At 43.0% G+C, this 16,453-nt stretch overlaps 1 protein-coding gene across 4 annotated transcripts in view; it reads right to left on the minus strand.

The window, feature by feature from the left end:
- The window catches only part of USF3 (upstream transcription factor family member 3), a 98,809-nt gene that overhangs the window by 29,571 nt on the left and 52,785 nt on the right, over window positions 1–16,453 (minus strand). For 3 of the 4 annotated variants that reach the window (XM_073310129.2, XM_073310131.2, XM_073310139.2), the window contains one exon: window positions 13,544–13,572. In XM_073310129.2, coding sequence (XP_073166230.1) covers window positions 13,544–13,572 — 29 coding nt within the window. Of the gene's footprint in view, window positions 1–4,933; window positions 7,169–13,543; window positions 13,573–16,453 lie in introns of those variants that run through there. The other variant, XM_073310149.1, reaches the window with a different exon arrangement.

Here is a 16,453-nt window from a genome sequence, read left to right on the forward strand (position 1 = left end):
TTATTTTACAGATGGGGAACTGAGGTACAGGGAGTCATAGGCACTAGTTCAGCAAGGTACTTAACCATGCGCCTAAGTTTAAACACATGAGTATTTCCATAAAGTACCTTGCTGAACTGGGACCTAAGTGACTTGCCCAAGGTCACACAGCACATCTGCAGCAGAGCTAAGCCCTGATCTCCTGAGTCCCAGTCCAATACCTTAACAAAAGACTATCCTTTATAAACAGTGAATGCAAAAAAAAGTAGATCCTCAAAGAGATAAAAGACCTATAAAATGAACAACAGATTACTGTAGATCAAAACAAACAGACTGATTTTCCATAGTATAATTTCTTATTCAGAAAGCAGATATTGCAGGCATATATTCTAGAAGCTATTTAATTATAATATAATATTAACTATGTACCTTATTGTGACACCCCCTGGGATACAACCTGAAACTGTGGGATCATTGTGACTCCTTAACTCTCCAGCCTGGGCTGTCTCTCACAATGCTTTGCTAATGACAAGCAGCAAACCCTTCCAGGTGCTGTGGTCACTCAATTAACAACATGCAGGGCCACACCCTGCTAAATTGCATGAATGCTCTCTAAGCCACTCAAGAAATATACATGGCGGAGACAACAGCAAATCCCCCCAGCTCTTAGCCTTGCAGCCCAGAAATGTACCATATTACACTGCTCAAAACTTTCCCTTGAACAGTGCAAGCTCATTAATTAGTTTGCCACTGCATCAGAGGATAGTGGACATGCACCAGGCTTTGTAATCTGAGCAGATTCCCCAGGCTGGAGAGTTAAGGAGTCACAATGATCCCTAGACAAACTCATTGGTAAAGATAAAACATTAAAATAAGAGTATTAACTACAGAAAGATAGATTTTACGTGTTAGGCATAGTGGTCAGAGTTGATTACATTAGAAATATCAGACCAAGCAAGATTTGAATCAAGCAATTTTTCTCATACTACTGGATATTGCAGGCAGAATTCAGTTCACAGTTCATGCTAGCTAGAAACCATTCTAGCTGGGACCATCCCTTCCCCCCAGTTCATGAAGGCTTCTCTTTTTCTTCCAAAAGATCTTATCTCCGGGTGTTGAGATGGGGGAAGAGAGAGGTGGTCTCATGATGCTACTGTTCATTATTTTATACTCTCAGTTCCTGTACCTGGAAAAATACTGACCTAAACATGGAGTCTAGCATCACATGTCCTGTAACCTTGCTCAGTCACGGAGGTAAACAATCCCCATTGTGTGGAGCTTGAGAAACTGTCTCTTATTGAATTGTAAATCTCTTGCTTACAATTCCCCTGCTGGTCAGTGGCTGGTGGTGGTCACTTAACACCAGCCTGGGTGTGGGCCACCTCCCTTGTTGCCACTGCAGAGCTAGTTGTGGGTGTCTCCTAGACTCACAACATATTTCAATAATAGCCATATAGCAAAATCTCATAACTCCATATACAGTGATAATACATATAATTCAACAGGGTAGTAATGTTCAGCAGATCATGATTTCTCAAATGATACCTCACAAGACAAACCTTGTACAAAACGACAGGTTTCAGAGTAGCAGCCGTGTTAGTCTGTATTCGCAAAAAGAAAAGGAGTACTTGTGGCACCTTAGAGACTTGTGCTCAAATAAAGCTTATGCTTTAAAGCTTACGCGCAAATAAATTTGTTAGTCTCTAAGGTGCCACAAGTACTCCTTTTCTTTTTACTGTAACGAGAGTGATCACTTAAGGTGAGATATTACCAGCAGGAGAGCGTGGGGACGGGGGGCTTTTGTAGTGATAATCAAGGTGGGCCATTTCCAGCAATTGACAAGACCGTCTAAGGAACAGTGGGGGGTGGAATAAACATGGGGAAATAGTTTTACTTTGTGTAATGACCCATCCACATATCTATTCAGGGGACACCATCATTGGGCCTAATCACATCAGCCACATTATCAGAGGCTCGTTCACCTGCACATCCACCAATGTGATATATGCCATCATGTGCCAGCAATGCCCCTCTGCCATGTACCTTGGTCAAACTGGACAGTCTCTACGTGAAAGAATAAATGGACAGAAATCAGATGTCAAGAATTATAACATTCAAAAACCACTCGGAGAACACTTCACTCTCTTTGGTCACTCGATTACAGACCTAAAAGTGGCAATTCTTCAACAAAAAAACTTCAAAAAAAGACTCCAACGAGAGACTGCTGAATTGGAATTAATTTGCAAACTGGATACAATTAACTTAGGCTTGAATAGAGACTGGGAGTGGATGGGTCATTACACAAAGTAAAACTATTTCCCCATGTTTATTCCACACCCCAGATGTTCCTCAGATGTTCTTGTCAACTGCTGAAAATGGCCCACCTTGATTATCACTACAAAAGGTTCCCACCACCCCCACCCCGCTCTCCTGCTGGTAATATCTCACCTTAAGTGATCACTCTCGTTAGTGTGTATGGTAACACCCATTGTTTCATGTTCTCTATGTATATAAATCTCGCTACTATATTTTCCACTGAATGCATACGATGAAGTGAGCTGTAGCTCATGAAAGCTTATGCTCAAATAAATTTGTTAGTCTCTAAGGTGCCACAAGTACTGCTTTTCTTTTTGTACAAAACATATCATAATCATATCAGAGAGGTGAATACGGGGGTTCCAGGGTGCTATTTTGAGGTAGTGTCACACTTATCGTCTGTAACAATTTCACAACTTCAAAGAGCAAAGTCTATAAATGAATTAAAGGTTCATTAAATTACAGTACCAATGGGCTTGATAAATCATCTTCAGTATCAAGCTCACAGTATTCTTAGTAGTCAAATGCCTAGCTAGAACAGCTTTAGTTTCATTAAAACCTTAGAACAGAAAGTTCTCTGGAAGCAGGGGTTGCATCTCCTTCTGTGTGTGTACAACACCTTGCACAAGACGGCCCTACTTTTGACCAGAGCTTTTGGGTGCCACTATGATATAAATACCAAATTAATAATAAAAATAACAGATAACAAAGATAATAAACACTGTTGTTAAGACAAAGTTTAGATGGAAATAAAACAGGTTTAAACCTAAAGACATACTTGGCTCTTAGAAGCAATAACTTCTTTCTCCAAGCCAGTGTGCTTTTTGATACATCACAGTTCATTTTGAAAAAATATTAGCTCCCCCATCCCAGACCTGGCATATTAACCTTTCTCAATAAACAGGTGATAGTAAAGATCACTGTAAGTGTCAAGGATTTTGCTGAAAGAATTGCAAGATAGTCCTTATTTGGGATACAGGACAGCTTGATATTTTAAGTAGAAGATTAACTTCATTAACATAAAATTACTTAGGTCCTTCCACTCCAAGTCTTCAGGGACATCCAGAACACGCATAGTGCAGATATTGGTAAAAATTTTCGAAGACTGAAACTTTCCTATGAAACAATATATTGTCTAGTCTAGTTAGCACATCAAAAAGGATCATTTGGTGTTCTTTTATTTAGTCTTCACATCTATTTTTTCTTGATGTTTATTAATATTCTTTTCAGATGATTACCCTTCTCTCTCTCTGCATCGTACAACATTACAGATGATCAGTGAAATCCTGGCATCATTGTAGTCAATGAAAAAACACCCAATGACTTAGTGAGGCCAGGATTTTATTCAATAAATCTAATTTTAAACTCAAAAGAATCAAAAAGGGCATCTAAACCTTGGAGCCCAAGAAAAAATTTTTAATCCTAAACTCAGAAGTAGCTATGGAAACTAAAGACTTGTACCAAGTTCTTTTTCAGTCAATTCAATACTTCATACACTGAAGAAGATAAGGCTAACCATTGGAGGCACTGGGAGGCAAGGGTGGGGGGGACTTCTCAATTTCAGCCCACCTGATCACAAACATATATGTTACTATAAACTTCTCTAAGGATTCCTCAACCTTATTTTTTTGCTTGTATTTGTAAATAAGTAAACTCTCTCACAGGAAAGGCACAGGAAAAAAGAAACAAAGATGGGGTGTCTTGAAATCAATGAGAATTAGGCACCTAGGCATTTCTGAAAATCGCAATAGGAACCAATGTGCATCTTTAGGCATCCAAATACCTTTCATATCTGGCCCAAGTGGTCTGATTCATCCCAGACTTAGGGCTTGTCTACACTACAAAATTAAGTCGACTTTATCTAATATGACCTCGAGCCCCCGAAATAATGAAGTCGATTGTGCGTGACAACACCATGCTCATTGTCTCGATGGAGTGTGTCCTCACTAGCAGTGCCTGCATTGATGCACAAAGCAGTGCATTGTGGGTATCTATCCCAAAGTGCAACTTGCCTCAGGGTATTTTGGGAAGTTTGTGCAATACCCCCTGGGACCAAAACATTGTCGCAGAGGAGAATGGGAACGCTGCGTCGGCATCCCATGATGCACTGTGCTCCCTCCCTCCCAACAACGGCAAACAACCCAGTGGTTTTCGCGTCTTAAAACCGCCGCATGTACACCATTGCCCCAGAAGCATGGAGCCTGCTCAGCTGTGCACTCTTGCTGTCAGCATCTCAAACACCTCATGCCTTCTCCTGCAGTATTTCCAGAACCAAAGTACGGTCCGCCGTGCAGAACATAGCAATGTCCTGCAAGCAGCCCTCCTGCAAGCCATTGGAAAAAACAATTCACCATTACTGATGGCAGTCACAGAGCAGCTGCACTCTGTTGAGCACCGTTTCTGGTCCCATGAAACAAGCACTGACTGGTGGGACCACATCATTTTGCAGGTATGGGATGACGAGTAGTGGCTGCAGAACTTCTGAAAGTGGAAGGCCACCTTCCAGGCACTTTGTGCAGAGCTTTCCCCTGCTCTGCAGCTCAACAACACAAAAATGAGAGCTGCTCTGACAATGAAGAAGCGAGTGGGGATCGCTACTTGGAAGCTTGCAACGCCAGACAGTTACCGATCAGCGGTGAATCAATTTGGAGTACGTAAATCTACCATGGGAGCTGCTGGGCTCCAAGTGTGCAGGGCCATTAATTGACTTCTGCTATGAAGGGTAGTGAGTCTGGGAAATGTGCAGGACATAGTGGATGATTTTGCTGCGAGGGTTCCCTAATTGCGGTGTGTTACAGATGGCATGCATATCCCCATCTTGGCACCAGACCACCTTGCCAAAGAGTACATGAACCAAAAGGGATACTTTTCAATGGTGTTGCAAGCGCTGGTGGATCACAGGGGGCATTTCCCCAACACCAATGTAGGATGGTTGGGAAAGGTTCATGATGCACACATCTTTAGGAATGCGGGTCTGTTCAAAAAGCTGCAATCCAGAACTTTCTTTCCAGACCACAAAATTAACATTGACGACGTTGAGATGCCTATAGTTATCCTGGGGGACCCAGTCTACCCCTTGCTCCCATGGCTCATGAAGCCATACATCAGTTGTCTGGACAGCAGTAAGGAACGGTTCAATTATAGGCTCAGCAAGTGCAGAATGGTGGTTGAATGTGCCTTTGGTCACTTGAAAGGGCGCTGGAGCAGTCTGCTAACAAGGTTGGACCTTAGTGAGGAGAAAGTCCCCATGGTTATAGCTGCCTGCTGTGTGCACCATAATATTTGTGAAAAAAAGGGGGAAAATTTTCCACAGGGCTGGGCAGATGAGACCTGCACTGCTACAGACTAGGGACCGAGCGGCTAGGCAGCAGTTCTGTAGAAAAGGACCTAGGGGTTACAGTGGACGAGACGCTGGATATGAGTCAACAGTGTGCCCTTGTTGCCAAGAAGGCTAATGGCATTTTGGACTGTATAAGTAGGAGCATTGTTAGCAGATCGAGGGATGTGATCATTCCCCTCTATTCGACATTGGTGAGGCCTCATCTGGAGTAGTGTCCAGTTTTGGGCCTCACACTACAAGAAGGATGTGGAAAAATTGGGAAGAGTCCAGTGAAGGGCAATAAAAATGATTAGGGGGCTGGAGCACATGATTTATGAGGAGAGGCTGAGCAAACTGGGATTATTTAGTCTGCAGAAGAGAAAAATGAGGGGGGATTTGATAGCTGCTTTCAACTACCTGAAAGGGGGTTCCAAAGAGGATGGATCTAGACTGTTCTCAGTGGTACCAGATGATAGAACAAGGAGTAATGGTCTCAAGTTGCAGTGGGGGAGGTTTAGGTTGGATCTTAGGAAAAACTTTTTCACTAGGAGGGTGGTGAAGCATTGGAATGGGTTACCTAGGGAGGTGGTGGTGGAATCTCCTTCCTTAGAGGATTTTAAGGTCAGGCTTGACAAAGCCTTGGCTGGGATGATTTAGTTGGGGATTGGTCCTGCTTTGAGCAGGTGGTTGGACTAGATGACCTCCTGAGGTCCCTTCCAACCCTGATATTCTATGGTTCTATGAGATCACATGGCAGCCATTTTTGAGCAGCCAGATACCAGGGAAATAAGAAGAGCACTGCAAGACGTGCTGCGTATCTGCAAGACTGTTTCAGTAATGAGTCACAGTAATGTGAGCTGCTTGTCCTCATTGTGCTTTCCCAAACCTTCACCTGGCTTGTATCACTGTCCCCGTAAAGCAAACCCCCCTGCTTCTACTCAATAAAGAACTTTTATTCCTCAAATCCATTTACTTTATTTAACAAACATAAGTAAAGAGGGAGAGCTGAAAGAAAAGGTAACCTTGGGGAAAAGGGGTTGTAAAGTTGGAATGGGAGAAACATTTTCATCTGTGTAACATAACACCACAGTCCAGACCATGAAAGGTCTGTGAATAGGCACCTTCTGCTCCTTGTACCCTTCCCCTGCCACGAGTTAAGTGAAAGGGATAATGGACTTTTCGCCCACACCTCATGGAATGCTTATGGGAGGGTGATTCTGCGCCAGGCGTCCACCAGCGTCTGCAGAGGGACTCTACCCTCCTGCTTCTGTTCCTGCAGTTCAACCCAACGCCTCAACATGTCTGCTTGGTCCCTCATAATCCAAAGCATCTCATCCTGTGCTGCATGCTCTCGCTCATTGGAAGCTTTCCTGCTCTCCATGTCCATGTCTAACTTCTCGGACAGTGAAATCCTCCCTGTTCTCAGCTCTGCGTCAGTTGTCCCGGAGGCATTCATTATCTTGGTGAACATATACTCCTGCATTCTTTGTCCTCTTCTAATCAGCGAAAGTCTGCTTTCAGGTGTTGATGACCCGCTGAAGGACACAATTCCAGCTGTCAGTCAGGGGAAAAAATAAAGGAGCCATTGTACATGAATAAAATGTTTCCATAGCAAGGCCATTTTCATAAAAAACAAACAAACAAAAAAACCCCACCCTTATTACACTAGGTGCAAGCCATAACAATCAGAATTCATAACCGTTCACTGTGCTGTTTTGCTGCTCCAGCCATGGTGAGTAGCCCCCCCCAGGATCTCTCATGTGGTGCCCCAGTCCCCTATCAGCCACTTTAAACTACTTGCCAACCCATGCTGAGCATTGTAAAGTCACATTAGCGGTTGTGTGGTTTGGCAATCCGGAATGGGGGTGGGGTGGGGTCTACATGACCTTTTTTCCCCCATGTAAGAGCACTTTTAATGAGAACTTCCCCCGTTTCCCCTAGGCAACCCAATGTGATATCAATTTTCTGAGGGTAATAGAGGCGGAAAGGAAGGAGATGTAACAAGCGTCTGGGAATAGACCCGGTCCTTATGCTGCTCTGCTGTGTACCGCAATGATGCCAGCAGAATTAATTCAGGAGTTGTGTGGGAAAGTGTCCTACCATGGTGGAAGAAATAAGACTGCCCTGCCCAGAAACCTTCTGCAAAGCATTGCAGAGTAACTCCATGAAAGTTTCCTAGAGATATCCATGGAGGATTCCTGGGCTATCCCAGTCCACATAAACAGTCTTTTCCAGGAGCCACCGTCTGCGTAGCTGGAGTGGCCTCTTGTAAGTGGCCACAGCACCTCGCTTTTTCTTCACAGTAAACATGCAATACCACCGAATGTGTGTGCCCGCTAAAGTTTAACTGGACTTTTAATTTAAATGTATACTTAGCAGAGGTGCCTTCCCTGGCATCACAGTCAGCCACCATGCTGTCCTGCGACCCAAAGGGCTGCAGGGTTAAAAATATTTCCTGGCTCTCGGGGAGAATGGATCCACCACTCGCCTGTCTCCCATTATCCTCCTCCTCCACCGTATAATCCTCCTTATTGTCCGTAGACTCACACACCCTTGAGGTGTCCACGTTGCTTGTGTGGGTACTGGTAGGGTCACCCCCAAGAACTGCATGCAGCTCGCTGTAGAACCGGCATGTGTGGAGTTCAGCACCAGAACGACTGTTCATCTCCCTTGTCTTCTGGTATGCCTGGCAAAGTTCTTTTATTTTCACACGGCACTGCTGTGTGTCCCTCGTGTAGCCCTTCTCCCCCATTCCAAGAGCGATCTTCGCATAGATATCAGCATTTCTTCTGGTGGATCTGAGCTCTGCCTGCACAGACTCTTCTCCCCACACAGCGATGAGATCCACCACCTCCTGTGCAGATCAGGTTGGAGCGCGTTTGGGGTGTGTAGTCTCCATGATCAGCTGGCATGCTCCCAGTGCTGATCAAACAGGTGATGGGAATTCAAAAGTTCCCGGGGCTTTAACAGGGGAGGGGCTGTTTCCTGTGTACCTAGCTGCAGTACAGCAGAATTGAGAATGATCTCCAGAGCGGTCACAGATGAGCAGTGTGGGACACCACCTAGAGGCCAATTAAGTCAAATTACACAATGCTGCGTCCGCACTACCTTGCAGACGGCCCATGAAAATTGAACTAAGTGTTACGCCTCTCGCAGGGGTGGATTACAGAAGTCTATATCAGAGGCGATTTAGGTTGATGTAAAGGACACATACATTAACAGGTCGACTTAAGGCAGCTTCCTTCGACCTAACTCTGTAGTGTAGACCAGGCCTCACACACTGTGCAGTCACATTAATATCTGTGCCAAGTGAGGGAAAAGTGGATTTGCTCAGGTGCAGGGTAGTAAGAATTCAGGCCCCATGACTGGAAAACTTCAGCCCAAAGGGTGAAAGTTTTGAAAAAATAAGAGCAACTGAAATCAGGGGCCTAGAATAGCAACACTTTGACAATCTTAAGTATATATGTCACTAATGAGAATACTAGATTGCAGAAAGTCTGTTTGTTAACACTTCTTAACCCTTAAGAAATTGGCTAATCTTCTAGCATTCTACATCTGAATAATACTCTGAATTACTATAGCACCTTTCACCCCAGGAGCTGAAAGCTCCCTGCAAACAATAAATTTCACCACTTTTCTGTAATATGGGGAAACCAAGGCACAGAAGTGCAGAGACTTGCCCATAGCCACCACAGTAGGACAGTGCCAGAGCTGGGAATAGAAACCAAGACCCCTAATTCCCACAATCCTGCTCTAAGCACTGAACAACTTCCTTGAGATTTAGGAATGTCACTAGTTACCACTATTCCAGGGAGGAATAGATTCTGACTGCTTGGAGGCAGAACTGGATCAGAACTCTTGGGATAAACTAATGCAAACATAGAATCATAGGATTCGAAGGAACTGCAAGGGTCATCTAGTCTATCCCCCTACCAAGATGCAGGATTTGTTGCATTAAGCCATCCAAGACAGATGGCTACCCAACCTCCTTTTGAAAACTTCCAGTGAAGGAGCTTCCACAACTCCGTAGGTAGCCTGTTCCATTGTCCTACTGTTCTTACAGTTAGGAAGTTTTTCCTGAGATTAAATCTAAATTTCTTTTGCCGTAGTTTGAACCCATTGCCTCTTATCCTGCCCTTTGTGGCAAGAGAGAAGAACTGTCATCTTTTTTATGAAAGTCTTTCTAGTATTTGAAGACCACTCTAATGTCCCCCTCTTAATCTCCTCTTTTCCAAACTAAACATACCCAGTTCCATCCCTTTGATCATCTTTGTTGCTGGCCAGTTTCTCTATATCCTTTCTATACATTGTTGACCAAAACTGGAGACAGTACTCCAGTTGAGGCCTAACCAGTGCCGAGTAGAGCAGTACTATCACCTCCTATGACTTGCATGCCATGCCTCTGTTAGTGCAACCTAAAATTGCATTTGCTTTTTTTGCAACAGTATTGCAATGCTGACTCACGTTGAGGTTGTGATCCACCACAACTCCCAGATCCTTCTCAGCAGTGCTGCTGCCAAGCCAGTTATCCCCCATTCTGTATTTGTGCATTTGGTTTTTCTTCCCTTAGTGTAACACCTTACATTTGTCTTTGTTGAATTTTCAATAGCCCAGTTCTCCAATTTATCAAGATCCATCGGAATTTTAGCTCTATCCTCCAAAGTGTTGGCAACCCCCTCACCCCCCACCTTTGTGTCATCTGCAAATTTGATCGATATGCTCTCTATTCCTACATCCAGATCATCAATAAAGATGTTAAACAGCACTGGATCCAGAACAGTTCGCCGTGGAACCCCACTTGAGACTTCCTTCCAATCTGACACCATTCCATTAATAATTACTCTTTTGTTTGTCGTTGTTTAATCAATTTTGTATTCACTTAGAGACAGTTCCACTAAGCCTGCATTTCTCCAGCTTACCTATCAGAATGTCATGTGAGACTGTCAAAAGCCTTGCTGAAATCCAGGTATATTATCCAGGTATATTATGTATATTACTGCATTCCCCCTATCCACCAAACCAGTTACTCTGTCAAAGAAGGAAATCAAGCTGGTTTGGCATGATTTGTTCTTAGTAAATCCATGCTGGCTGTTAGTGATCACCCCTTTGTCCTCCATGTATTCACAAATTGAATGTTTTATACATTGCTCTAGTAGCTTCCCAGGTATCTAAGTCACACTGACTGTTCTATAGTTCCCCAGCTCCTCCTTTTCAAGCTGGGCATTATGTTAGCCCTTCTCCAGTCTTTTGGGACCTCTCCTATCATCCATGAGTTTACAAATATTATTGTTAGTGGCTGCGAAATCTCTTCAGCTAATTCTTTCAATACCCTGAGGTGTATAGCATCCCACCCTACTGATGTGAATTAATTCAAATTGATCAGAAGATCTCGGACATCTTCTTTACTTATCCCCATCTGCATCCCTTCCCCTTTATCATCTATGGTAACTTCCCTAGGCATCCACCCACAAGTTATTTTTTGAGAGAAGACTAAAGCAAATAGGCATTGAGCAGCTCTGCTTTCCTATCACCTTCTGTTACCAGCTCATATTCTCAATTGAGCAGCAGAGCCACACCATCCTTGACCTTTCTTTTTTGTCTGACTTTTTTGAAGAACATCTTCTTGTTATCTCAAACACTCCTTGCCAGCTGTAACTTTGCCTTGGCTTTCCTGATTTTATCCCTACATGCTTGTGCTATTCTCATGTATATTTCCTTGGTGACATACCCCTCTTTCCATTTTCTGTATAGAATCATAGGACTGGAAGGGACCTCGAGAGGTTTTCTAGTCCAGTCCCCAGCATTCAAGGCAGGACTAAATATGATCTAGACAATCCCTGACAGATGTTTGTATAACCTGCTCTTAAAAATCTCCAATGATGGAGTTTCACAACCTCCCTAGGCACTTTATTCCAGTGCTTAACTACCCTGACAGTTAGAAAGTTTTTCCTAATGTCCATCCTAAACCACACTGGCTGCAATTTAAGCCCATTGCTTCTTGTCCTATCTTCAGAGGCTAAAGAGAACAATTTTTCTCCCTTTTCCTTTTATGTCTTGAAAACTGTTATGTCCCCCCTCAGTTCTCTTCTCCAGACTAAAAAAACCCCAGTTTTTTCCATCTTCCGTTATAAGTCATGTTTTCTAGGTCTTTAATAATTTTTGTTACTCTTTACTGCACTTTCTCCAATTTGTTGATATCTTTCCTGAAATGTGGGGCCCTGAACTACATAGAATACTCCAGGTGAGGCCTAATCAGTGCAGAGTAGAGCAGAAGAATTACTTCTTGTGTCTTGTTTACAAACACTCCTACTAATACATCCCAGAATGATGTTTGCTTTTTTTGCAACAGTGTTACACTGTTGACTCACATTTAGCTTGTGATCCACTATGACCCCCAGATCCCTTTCTGCAGTACTCCTTCCTAGGCAGTCATTTCCCATTTTGTATGTGTGCAACTGATTGGTCTTTCCTAAGTGGAGTACTTTGCATTTGTTCTTATTAAATTTCATCCTATTTACTTGAGGCCATTTCTCCAGTTTGCCCAGATCATTTTGAATTTTAATCCTATCCTCCAAAGCCCTTGCAACCCGCCCTATCATCCGCAAACTTCGTAAGTGTACTCTCTATGCCATTATCTAAATCACTGATGAAGATATTGAACAGAACCAGACCCAGAACTGATCCCTACGGGACCCCTCGATATGCCCTTCTACCTTGATTTTGATCTACTGATTACTCTCTCGGAATGGTTTTCCAACCAGTTATGCACCCACCTTATAGTAACTCTATCTATGTTGTTAACAAACTAGGCAAATCAGAGAAGGTCATGCAAGACAGTATCAAAGGCTTTACTAAAGTCAAGACTTACCATACCTACCACTTCCCTCCATCCATAAGGCTTGTTACCTCATCAAAGAATGCTATTACATTGGTTTGACACGATTTATTGCTGAAAAATCCGTGCTGACTTATTTATCTTCAATGTACGTATCCCTTTTGGTTTTTAGATAGCTAAAAAGCTCCTTGTGCAGCCACATTGGCCTTCTGTGGTTCTTCTTAACTTTCCTGTGCACTGGAATAGCTTGCTGTTGAGTCTCCAGTACTGTATTACATCTTTTAGGAACTGCCAGCCCCCTTCGATTCCTTTATTCCTAATTGGTCTTTCCATGGGACCATGCCCACTATTTCTCTGAGTTGGTTGAAACCTGCCCCTCCCTGTCCTGTTCTACAGCTGTGAGTTCCCAACACTGCTTAAGCTGGGAACCAACAGAGAGGAAAGGGCATGTGCTAGGAGATCGGGGGGAATCTCCACAAAGCACAGATTGGTTCTAAGGAGGATTTCTGGACTGGTGGTGTTCAACGGAATGCAATGGAAGTTTATGCTGTGGAGTAATCCCATCTCAAAATATTTAACCCAAGGCCTCTAAAAGTTAAAATGCATTCTATGTGTTAGATGCCTGCCCCTGATTTCCATATAGTTTATATGTTTATTCCCAAAAATATACTCACACAAAACCAATATCTGCTTTTGCTTATATCTTCTTTTGTAACTGAACAGAAATTGATTCACTGAGTTTATTAGCAATGAAATGAAAAGCCAAGGTGTCCACAGAGGTGTTTGGGAGGAATAAGGGACATGAGGGTCACATTCAGAAAGCCTCTCCTGTTTATTCAAGATATTATTTCTATTATTCTATACATTTTCCATAGGCTAGGCAAACTAAAGGATGGTTACAGCTGTCCATGAAGCAGCCCTGCTTCAGGTGTTCCATGTGGGGCTCTGGAGTCTTTTCATGTAATACACTCCAATAAATGGATCCTTCCCCATTCCAAATGCACCAGTCCTTGTATGCTTTCAAGCAGATTGGAGTAAGGAACTCAAAGAGCTGTGCAGCTCAACTCTGAACAGTAAAATACTGTAGTTCCTACCTGCATTGTGTGTCTCCCGGTTTTTCTTTCTGTAATACAAAAGTTCAAAAGAAATTATGTGAAATAAAAGGGAAAACCTCCACATGTACAATTATTTCTTTTATGTTTTAAAGCTATTTTATTGTTACAGTTAAAAAAATACATTTAATACAAAATTCTGCTTTCTTGGCAAGAATGAATATAGAGAAGAGAGAAATAAAAACCCACAAAAGTAGTTCTTGATATAGGAATATATTATATTAATGATTTCTGAGAAAAGATCATGAATGTTCAGACTAAATGGATTAGAGTGCAATACTACATGTGCGTTGTGTGTGTACTTGGTACAATTTATACATGTATAGGGGCAGGGATGGTTTCTTCCTGTGTGTTTGTACACACCTAGCACAATGGGGCCCCCTTGCTCACTGGAGTCTTTGGGCACTATCATGATACAAATAAATAAAAACTAATCAGATTTCTGACCAGTGGAAAAGCTCATCTCATGAAAAAGCTGCACTAAACAGAACACACTTAATTTTTTGTACATACAGCCATGCTACATGCACAAGTATTTTATTGTTCCCAGAGCTTAATGGAAAAGGCAGAAAAGGAACAAGTTACTTACTTTACAGCAAGTACGGTCCTTTACAATGTTTGTCCACATGGTTCCCACTCTAGGTGCACATGTGCCTTATGTGCACGAGATTCGATTCTTTTGGCCAGCAATGTCTATAGGGGCCATGCTGGCACCCTGCATGTCCTCTTGCCCCCTACCCAAGGGCATAAAGGGCAGAGTGGGCCCAACTACCATTCAATTCCTTCACCAAGATTAAAGGACTCCACATGAACAGGAAAGGAGGGTCATGAGATCAGTGTGCTTGAGCACTTGCTGAGTGCAGCTTGGAGGTAGTAGTTGTTTCTTTTTGATAGAGGGTTTCGGAATCAGACGTACCCTTCATTGATTGCTCCAATAAAAATAATTTCAAACAATCATCTCGGACTTTCTGAGGGTGTTTTGAAAAAGCCCTGCATGTTGAACACTTGTCTGGAAAGGCAAATAAAATATTTAATATTCCCATCATTTAAGGGAATAGCTGCCTCATAAGCAAGACAAGCTTGTCAACCTGCTAGAAAAAAATACAGAAAAATTAACATTGAACTAATACTAAAGGTAACAAAGAGCTATGGGGTAGCAGTTGGACACTATGGAGGTCCTGTCTCACTGTCATGGGCAGTAAGAAGGAACCAAGTTGCAGTTGAGACTCACTATGCCCTGTATGCCCTCGATTAGAGGCATGAGGCCATGCAGGGTGCATGCACTGCCCCAGACACTTGCAGGCCAAAAGAATCCAATCTTGCATGCACAGGTACATGTGCACCTTGAGTGGGAGCCATATGGACAAATACTTGAAGAAGCACAGCTACTTGTGAGGCAAGGGGGGAAGAAATGCAATGGATCTCAACACTCACTTTTATTAAGCAGCAGGCTGTGGCCTAGCTTAAAGAAGGCCAAGGCCTCAATTCAGGAAAGCACATAAGCATGTGTTTAAACATCCTTCCTGAATAAGGACTCCTTCCTGAATCAGAGACCTAACACAAGAACAACTTTTCCCATATCCTTTGCCACCAAATAAATAAGTTTTCTGTTGGGAGAGTGAAAATGAATGCTTAATTGCAGATCTTACTCAAATCTAATTGTTGAGATGATCCTATCAGCTAATCCAGTGCCTGCTCCTGGTCCCACTGAAATCAACAGGAGGACAACACAAGACCTGATCCTCGAGGGTGCAGTCTTTCAGATGACACATAAAGCTGACAACCTGGTGAAATTCCATCTTGGGAAATTACATTCTCAGGCCTGCCAAATGCTGTATGTTGTGTGACACTCACACATTTAGCAGATCTGTCATGTCTTCTCCCACAGCTGATAAAATGCTATGCATGAGAAACTCACACACCCTTCCTCTGCCCCCCTCCTAAAAGCTTTTAGCCTATAGAATGTCTACTTAACCTTTCCCACAAGTCCTCCCCACTACTCTTTTCTTGATCACTGTGGACAACACCACCAACCTGCTTGTCACGGACTCCCATAATCTGGGTGTCATCTTCAATTTGGAACTCTCTCTAGGTCCTTACATCAAGGCTATGTCTAAGTCTTGCAGATTCTTTCTGCATAGCATCTCTATTCATCCACACAGCTAAAATTCTCATCCAGGCTCTCATCTCAGTTACTGCAATATTCTTCTCTTTGACTTTGACAAATGCAATCTTGCTCTGCTTATATCCATTAGGAAACATGTCTTTGCAGCAGCATTCTAACTCGTCACTTTGACCATGTCACTCCTCTCTTTGCATCCCTCTTCTCTGTTGTGTCAAACATAAGCTACTTGTCTTCACTTTCAAACCTCTTCTCGACCTATCCCCAACCCACCTATCATCTCTCATGCAAATATCAAAAAGGACAATGCCTGTCTCCATTGTCTGCTTGTTAAACAAGTACTTTGCTGCTTTCTCCCATGGAGTCCCTCAGGTTTGGGAGGAGCTCCCTGCAAACATCTGCAAAACTAAGTCATTATTCTCCTTAAAACATTCCTTTGGCACGATGCCAACAAAAAAAACTTGACAACAATTAGGCTGCTGGTACACTGTCTCATTAAAACAAATAAAAGGAAGTTCTTCTTCAAACAGTGCACAGTCAACCTGTGGAACTCCTTGCCAGAGGAGGTTGTGAAGGGTAGGACTATAACAGGGTTTAAAAGAAAACTAGATAAATTCATGGAGGTTAAGTCCATTCATGGCTATTAGCCAGGATGGGTAAGAATGGTGTCCCTAGACTCTGTTTGTCAGAGGGTAGAGATGGATGGCAGGAGGGAGATCACTTGATCATTATCTGTTAGGTTCACTCCCTCTGGGGCACCAGGCATTGGC

This window comes from Lepidochelys kempii, chromosome 1, assembly GCF_965140285.1.
Source record: "Lepidochelys kempii isolate rLepKem1 chromosome 1, rLepKem1.hap1, whole genome shotgun sequence".
Lineage (NCBI taxonomy): Eukaryota > Metazoa > Chordata > Testudines > Cheloniidae > Lepidochelys > Lepidochelys kempii.